General features: G+C 42.1%; 1 protein-coding gene across 1 annotated transcript; it reads left to right on the top strand.

The window, feature by feature from the left end:
* Positions 1-5817: 5817 nt before the first annotated feature.
* LOC108700827 (frizzled-2-like) lies at positions 5818-8825 on the top strand. The gene has a single exon (XM_018234805.2). It carries the CDS (start codon positions 6265-6267, stop codon positions 7927-7929), a length of 1665 nt encoding a protein of 554 aa, XP_018090294.1. The 5' UTR covers positions 5818-6264; the 3' UTR covers positions 7930-8825.
* The last annotated feature ends 503 nt before the right edge of the window (positions 8826-9328 follow it).

Raw genomic sequence — 9328 nt, 5'->3', positions numbered from 1 at the left:
TCATCATCCCGTGCAGCCTGATGGATAAATGAGAGAGAGCGACTCACAAAAAAAGAAGAATTTGTTTGCCAAAAATGTACACTCTCTGGAAAGCATTTTACTCACATTTTAAGCATTTCTCATGTACCTACAATTCTGAAAATCCTAAGGAAATTGGTGAGACCATCCTTCTGGCTCTTCACTATAAGCAGTCTTATAGAAGACTCCATGATGCAACCTCTCAATATTGACATCTGTTTTTATTTATACAAAGGTATGGGACCTGTTATCCAGAATGCTCGAGACCTGGGGTTTTCCAGATAATGGGTCTTTCTGTAATTTGGATCTTCATACCTTAAGTCTACTAGAAAATTCATTAAAACATTAAATAAACCCAATAGGCTGGTTTTGCTTCCAGTAAGGATAAATTATATCTTAGTTGGGACCAAGTAGGGCGCCACTGGTCAATACAGCTATGGGACCTGTTATCCAGAATGCTCAGGACCTGGGGTTTTCTGGATACCGAGTCTTTCTGTAATTTGGATCTTCGTACCTTAAGTCTACTAGAAAATCATATAAACATTAAATAAACCCAATAGGCTGGTTTTGCTTCCAGTAAGGATAAATTATATCTTAGTTGGGACCAAGTAGGGCGCCACTGGTCAATACAGCTATGGGACCTGTTATCCAGAATGCTCAGGACCTGGGGTTTTCTGGATACCGAGTCTTTCTGTAATTTGGATCTTCGTACCTTAAGTCTACTAGAAAATCACGTAAACATTAAATAAACCGAATAGGCTGGTTTTGCCTCTTTCTGTAATTTGGATCTTCGTACCTTAAGTCTACTAGAAAATCAAGTAAACATTTAGGGGCCCATTTACTTAGTTCGAGTGAAGGAATAGAGGAAAAATAGTTTGAATTTCGAGTGGCTTTTTTGGCTACTTCGACCATCGAATGGGCTACTTCGACCACGACCTTCGACTTCAAATCGAATGATTTGAACTAAAAAATCGTTCGACTATTCGACCATTCGATAGTCGAAGTACTGTCTCTTTAAAAAATTCTTCAACCCCCTAGTTTGCCACCTAAAAGCTACCGAGGCCAATGTTAGCCTATGGGGAAGGTCCCCATAGGCTTCCCAACAATTTTCTGATCAAAGGAATATCCTTAGATCGATGGATTAAAACCCTTTGAATCGTTCGATTAGAACGATTATTCCTTCGATCGTTCGGTCGTAGGAATAGCGGTAAATCCTTCGACTTCGATATTCGAAGTCGAAGGATTTTACTTCGACGGTCGAATATCGAGGGTTAATTAACCCTCGATATTCGACCCTAGGTAAATTTGCCCCGAAATAAAGCCAATAGGCTGGGTTTGCCTCAAATAAGGATTAATTATATCTTAGTTGGGATCAAATTTAGCGCAATTCAGAGCTTGCTGGATAATGGGTAACTGAATAACGGATCCCATACCTGTGCATGGAAAGCTTCTGTATTACTTTCCTTGGATAATTAAGCTCTGCTTCTTGCACCTACCACAATAACAATGCCGAGCTGTGATTTTGTGGAATTTTCTCTTTGATCTCAAGGAATTTTTTTTTAATGGCGTGTTGAAAAAGTTTATAAACAGATTGTGAAGTTAAAAATACAGGATTAAAAAGATACATTTATCTGTCAGAATTCCTTATGTATGTTTATCCAGCAAGTGAATATATACAAAGGTATAAAAACATATTTATCTATCAGTGTTGTGTATATACAGGTATGGGATTAGTTTCCAGAAATCCGTTATCCAGAAAGCTCCAAATTATGGAAAGGCCGTCTCCCATAAACCACATTTTATGCAAATAATTAACATTTTTTAAAACTGATTTCCTTTTTCTGTGTAATAGTAAAACAGTAGCTTGTACTTGATCCCAACTAAGATATAATTAATCCTTATTGGAGGCAAAACCTGCCTATTGGGTTTATTTCATTATTTTCTAGTAGACTTAAGGTGCATGACCCAAATTATGGAAAGATCTGTTATCCGGAAAACCCCAGGTCCCAAGGATTCTGGATTATAAGTATATAGGTGTATCTAGCAAGGTAGGGGGAGACAGTTAAGCCACATGCTACTTCCACTTCTGTTTCTTGAAAACATTACAGGAATAGGGTGTGCAAAAAAAACTCCAATTCCTTAAATTATTTAAAAATCCTTTTAAAAAAGGATATAATTAATCCTTATTGGAGGCAAAACCAGCCTATTGGGTTTATTTCATGTTTACATGATTTTCTAGAATATTTAAAGTATGAAGATCCAAATTACGGAAAGATCCATTATCCAGAAAGCCCAACATCCTGAGCATTGTGGATAACAGGTCCTGTACCCGTACCTTGTACTTGATCCCAACTAAGATATAATTAATCCTTATTGGAGGCAAAACCAGCCTATTGGCTTTATTTCATGATTTTCTAGTAGACTTAAGGTGCGAAGACCCAAATTATGGAAAGATCTGTTATCCGGAAAACCCCAGGTCCCAAGGATTCTGGATTATAGGTATATAGGTGTATCTAGCAAGGTAGGGGGAGACAGTTAAGCCACATGCTACTTCCACTTCTGTCTCTTGAAAACATTACAGGAAATAGGGTGGGCAAAAAAAACTCCAATTCCTTAAATTATTTAAAAATCCTTTTAAAAAAAATGTTCACATTTACAGGACCAGTAACATCAACATTTTTTTTTTTTTTAAAATTCATTAGTATACATTAAAAACACTAAGACAAATTAAAATTTAAAATCAAAAAGTCTTTATTAAGAAATAACTTACCGAAACTTCGCTTGCGCTCCTCTTCATAAAGCGATCGGGCGATCCATCGTGCGGCGAACGATTTCTCCTCCCTGCCTTCCTTATTGAAGATAGCCGGGGAGGATAAATCAAGCGCCGCACGATGGATCGTCACCTTTTCTGAAGACGAGTTTCAGTAAGTTATTTTTTAATAAAGGCTGTGCGATTTTAAAGTTTAATTTGTTTGTCTTGGTGGGTTTTTTTTTCATTGTATGCTAATAAATTTTTTTTAAAAAATATTTGATGTTACTGGTCCTTTAAATTAACTTTTAGTATGACGTAGAGAGGGATATTCCGAGACAAATTTCAGTTTTTTATTATTTGTGTTTTTTGAGTTATTTCGTTTTTTATTCAGCAGTTTGCTATTTCAGCCATCTGGTTGCTAGGGTGCAAATAACCCTAGCAACCATGAATAAGGGACTGGAATGGGAATAGGAGAGGCCTGAACAGAAAGATGAGTAATAAAAAGTAGCAATAGCCTTACAGAGCATTTGGAGTTTTAGATGGGGTCAGTGACCCCCATTTAAAAACTGGAAAAAGTCAGAAAAGAAAAATGTAAAAAAAAAAAAAAAAAGTTGCATACTAAAAATTAACTTAAAGGTGAACCACTCCTTTAACCCCTTGTAGCACTTGCCCTTTATGCTGTACAGTGTGTAAAGTAACTGTAGCATCTGTAGCAGCAGTTGAGGACAGTGTAATTGCTATAATACTCATAATGAGAGGATATACAAGCAGAGTCATGTCAATCCTTGGGAGACTGACCTCAGGGTATTGTATGACGGTGAATTTGTAACAATCCCCCCCAATGTCTATTGTACTGGGAACGAAGGAACAGTAAATAATTTGTACAGGGGATTAAGTCTGTACAATGGGACCGGGTGATTCAGATTATTATTGTTAAGATTGGGCCACCCATGTAGCAAGGGCAGGTAACGCATGAGTAACATGTGAGTGAATAAACTGTGAGGAGCGCTGGAACAGAACCAAGGCTTTCAGGGGAGAAAATGGAAATTAATATTTCAGTATATTTATTTGTTTACAACAAAATGGGGAAACCTGGTAAATGCAAACTCTTGGCAGCAGATCTATTTAGTTTTCTGCTTGTTATAATCCTGTTTGTTATAAAAGCGATGCATAACTTTTTGCCCATGATATAAACCGATGAGGACGAGACAACGAGTAGTTTAATTCCGCAGCCTGCTAGAGTTGGGGGTGAAGTGGAAGGCACATAGTATAGGATAAAGAATATCATTATGTGAGTAGTAGGTACACAGGGAAGGAGGTGAGCGGAAGGCAGAGAGTACAGCATATTGTAATGTCAGTCAGTAGTAAGTGCAGAGCACATTGTATAATAATACGAGTAGTAGACAGTAAGTACAGCATATCATAATGTGAGTGGTAGGCACAGAATTCAGCATATTATAATGTGAGGAGTAGGCGCAGAGTTTAGCATATCATAAGGTGAGTAGTAGACAGTGAGTACAACATATTCAATTTTGAGCACATCATAAAATGTGAGTAGTAGGCACAGAGCACAGAACATTATAGTGTAGTAGTAGGCATAGGGCACAGCATGCTATAAAGTGAGTAGTAGACAGAGTACATTGTATTATATTGTGAGTAGTAGGCACGGAGCACAGTATATTATACTAGTACATAAGGCACAGCACACTATAAAGTGAGTTGTAGACAAAGCACAGCATATTATAGTCAGGCCCGGGTTTGTGGAAAGGCCACCAAGGCCCAGGCCTAGGGTGGTAGTATTTTAGGTGGCGGCATGCTGCCCAACCACACCCACATTACTTCAAAAACACTGGGATGCGCTGGAGATACAATCAGTTTTTACATTTCCCGTGTGCCAATCCCCATTGCTCTGGTCCCAAAGATGAAAATTTGCACGAATAAAGGGGAGGGGACAGGGGCAACTGTATTATAATGTGAGTAGTAGACAGAGAGTATAGCATGTTATAGTGTGAGTAGTAGGCAGAGAGTATAGCATGTTATAAAGTGAGTAGAAAGAACAGAACACATTGTATTATAATTAGAGTAGTAGGCAGAGGGCACGCATAGCATAGTGTGAGTAGTAGGCAGAGAGTACAGCATTCTATTAAGTGAGTAGTAGGTACAGAGAACATTTCATTGTGAGTAGTAGGCAGAGGGCACACCATATCTTAGTGAGAGTAGTAGGCAGAGAGTACAACATGCTATAAAGTAAGTAGTAGACAATGAGAACATTGTATTATAATGTGAGTAGCAGGCAGTGGGCACAGCATATTATAGTGTGAGTAGTAGGCAGAGAGCACATGCATGCTATAAAGTGAGTAGTAGGCACAGAACACATTGTATTATATATGAGTAGTAGGCAGAGGGCACTGCATATTATAGTGTGAGTATTAGGCAGAGAGGATAGCATGCTATAAAGTGAGTAGTAGGCACAGAACAGATTGTATTGTAATGTGAGTAGTTGGCAGAGGGCACAGCATATCATAGTGTGAGTAGTAGTCAGAGAGCACAGCATGCTATAAAGTGAGTAGTAGACAGAGAACATTGTATTAAAAAGTGAGTAGTAGGCAGAGGGCACAGCATATCATAGTGTGAGTAGTAGTCAGAGAGCACAGCATGCTATAAAGTGAGTAGTAGGCACAGAACACATTGTATTATATATGAGTAGTAGGCAGAGGGCACAGCATATCATAGTGTGAGTAGTAGGCAGAGAGCACAGCATGCTATAAAGTGAGTAGTAGACAGAGAACCTTGTATAGAATAGAGTATAGTAGAGAGAATAGAGTGTAGTAGAGAGAATAGAGTGTGGCTGAGAGTAATAGGATCCGGTGCTTTATAGGATGGGGGTAGGGTTGAGTTGCCTTATCCTATAGACTTGCTGCTGATTATTCGGAGGGGTGAGCAGGACCCCCCTCTCCAGGCTGGATGCTGTCACCTGATTGGCAGAAGAGAATTTTTTGGGAAGGGTTTTGGAACCTGGGGAAGGGGGGTGAGGGCGGTTTCAAGTCGGCCCTAGGTTTTGGCTGCAGAGAAGGATCCTGTCCCGGGACAGAGGGGACTTGAAACAGACGGTTGAGAAGTGAAGCAGGAGAAGCGCAGCACAAAGACAAAGTGATCTGGATCAGAACCAGCCCGAGCCGACACACACGAGTCGCTCCAACTTACACGCACGGACCACAAACTTGTCTGAGGCTCCAGAAACAAACGGGAGAGTGAGTGTGTCCCAACTGAGCAGCAACACGAAGTTCTGAAAAGTCCGATCCAAAATGAGACAGAAGTGGACAGAGTGGAGGTAAGAGGCACGATCGGTGCTGGAGCCCCACAACCGAACCCTTGTCTGTTAACAGCTGCGACACTATCGCACAGACTGCACGCTTCCAGCTCATGCACAGCGACTCCAGTCCTATTCATTGATTTCATCCCAGAACAGTAGCCCCTTTACTGACTCAGTAGCCATGCAGGGTGTCACCAGAGCCTCCATTCCTCTGATTGTGTGCCACCTCCTCGCCTTGTGCCTCCCCAGCCTTGGCCAGCTCCATGGAGAAAAGGGCATCTCTGTGCCAGAACATGGCTTCTGCCAGCCCATCTCTATCCCTCTCTGCACAGACATTGCCTACAACCAGACCATCATGCCCAACCTCTTGGGTCACACTAACCAGGAGGACGCTGGACTGGAGGTCCACCAGTTCTATCCGCTAGTCAAGGTCCAGTGTAGTTCTGAGCTGAGGTTCTTTCTGTGCTCCATGTATGCCCCAGTTTGCACGGTGCTGGAACAGGCCATCCCTCCGTGCCGATCTATATGTGAGCGGGCACGACATGGCTGCGAGGCCCTCATGAACAAGTTTGGCTTCCAGTGGCCAGAAAGACTAAGGTGTGAGAACTTTCCACGTCATGGAGCGGAGCAGATTTGTGTTGGGCAGAACCACTCTGAAGATGGAGGACCCACTCTGCTAACCACCAGTCCACCCCACCCTGGCACTCCTGGGCCACCTATCTATGCCACACTGGACCATCCGTTTCATTGTCCTAGGGTGCTGAAAGTCCCCTCATACCTCAACTACAGGTTCTTGGGAGAGAAGGACTGTGCTGCTCCATGTGAACCTACCAAAAGCGATGGTTTTATGTTTTTCAGTCAAGATGAGATACGCTTTGCCCGCATTTGGATTCTCATCTGGTCTGTGCTGTGTTGTGCGTCCACCTTCTTCACTGTAACCACCTACTTGGTGGACATGCAGAGGTTCCGCTATCCAGAAAGGCCCATCATATTCCTGTCTGGGTGCTACACCATGGTGTCCGTGGCCTACATTGCTGGGTTTGTGCTGGGCGACAAAGTGGTCTGCAATGAAAGTTTTTCAGAGGACGGCTACAAAACTGTCGTACAGGGGACTAAGAAGGAAGGTTGCACGATCCTCTTCATGATGCTTTATTTTTTTAGTATGGCCAGCTCAATCTGGTGGGTCATTCTCTCTTTGACTTGGTTTCTGGCTGCTGGTATGAAGTGGGGGCATGAGGCCATAGAAGCCAACTCGCAGTATTTTCATCTGGCAGCGTGGGCTGTGCCTGCTGTGAAGACCATCACCATACTGGCAATGGGTCAAATCGATGGAGACCTCCTGAGCGGGGTTTGCTTTGTGGGCCTAAATAATATTGACCCACTTAGAGGTTTTGTGTTGGCTCCACTTTTTGTCTACCTCTTCATTGGAACCTCTTTTCTCTTGGCTGGTTTTGTGTCCCTCTTCAGGATCAGAACCATCATGAAACACGATGGCACCAAGACGGAGAAATTGGAGAGGCTCATGGTGCGCATTGGGGTCTTCAGCGTCCTCTACACAGTTCCTGCCACTATTGTTATCGCGTGCTACTTCTACGAGCAGGCGTTTCGAGAGCACTGGGAGCGTAGCTGGGTTAGCCAAAATTGCAAGAGCCTGGCCATTCCCTGCCCTCTCCAGTATACCCCACGTATGACCCCAGATTTTACTGTATATATGATCAAATATCTCATGACCCTCATTGTTGGCATCACATCAGGATTCTGGATCTGGTCAGGCAAGACTCTACACTCCTGGAGGAAGTTCTACACAAGGCTCACCAACAATAAACATGGGGAGACCACAGTGTGAGGAAGGAGATGATGGATGGTTAGAGGACAACCCCGTCCTTTATCACTGGACTACCACTGACTGTAAATTTCTACACGTATTTTATCTCTGTTCAATATTCCTGGGATCCCAAGCAAGTCTTTCTAGTCATCGGGTGGAAGGCCCTAGATAATACCATCGTCAGGTACATCCCTTGGATTTGTAACAAAAACTGTAAATAGTTTTTGCCCCCCATAAATGTAATTATATATTTCTATTTAAAAATATGGGGCAGAAAATTGAGACACTATAGAAATATGTTTGGGGGGGGTGGGCAAATACTCTTTCCCCCTCCCCTGCTTCAAGTATTTTTTTGATTCAGCAGTGCCTTTTGTCTAAATAAAGACCTATAGCCTGCAGTCCTCGGCCTGTACTTGCCCTTTAATTTTACTCCGTTCAACTTTAACCCTGAACAAAAGTGTTATTGGTACGAATTTCCTCTTGAACTTGAAGGTTTCAGTTAGAAGACAGCCAAAGAACTCGGGAGTCGCTAGAATTACACGTGGGACGTGATGACAGACTTTACTACTTTGGGGAGAAGGGTCCCTGAAATGTTCTTGCTCCCGGTTACCCACATTGTCCTCATTGGACCTCATTGAATACTAGGGACATACTGTTGACTTGGGGTATGCAAGGGTTACGTATGCAATCGGGACATTATCTCAACACTGATACCTTATTAACCCCTTGTTTGCTGAAGATGAACTCTTCCCTATCCCGGTGGGACTTTGCTAAAAAAACCCAGCTTCCATGGTTCCCCTTTGAATAATGATGATGATGTTTATGTGTTTCTTTGTGTTTTTTTTTTCTATGTGATCTTATTATTATTATTTTTGCCCCCTTTTTTTTTTTTTTTAAATAAAAATATTTTTTGTTAAGAACAATCAGAGCAGCATGCTGCCTCATACCTGTTTGGCCGTGCCCGGGGGTGGAGGGGCTTCATTGTTGTCTTTATTTGTAGGCTGGACTTTTGGCACATTTCAAAGTCCATTCCTTCCCCTCAGGATAAAGGGTTTATGCTAAAGTGCAGATATGTCACATTTATATACTTGTTATCTAACCTAATATTCTCTAGGACAATGTACCTGGGGGGGGGGTTATTTAGTAAGCCATTTAGTTGCCTATAAATGGGTAGATCAGGGGGTGCCCAAAAGGTAAATCAGGAGACCTTTAGCTGGTGATCAGTAGATCTCAAGACTCTGTCAACAAACAGCTTGATTTAATTACCCTCCTGTTTAATTCTTTTCCTTACAGGCATATTTTTTTTTGATATGTTCAATTCTCTTATTAGCCTCCTGCAGAACGTCACCATCTATTGCCCCCCCCCCCGGGGCCTAAAGCCCAGGCTGGTGGGGGTGGTCTAAAGGGTAAATGTGGGTTG

The sequence above is a fragment of the Xenopus laevis genome, chromosome 9_10L, assembly GCF_017654675.1.
Source record: "Xenopus laevis strain J_2021 chromosome 9_10L, Xenopus_laevis_v10.1, whole genome shotgun sequence".
Classification (NCBI taxonomy): domain Eukaryota; kingdom Metazoa; phylum Chordata; class Amphibia; order Anura; family Pipidae; genus Xenopus; species Xenopus laevis.
The sequence above is the reverse complement of the archived record's forward strand: the minus strand, read 5'-3'. Positions and strand labels throughout refer to the sequence as shown.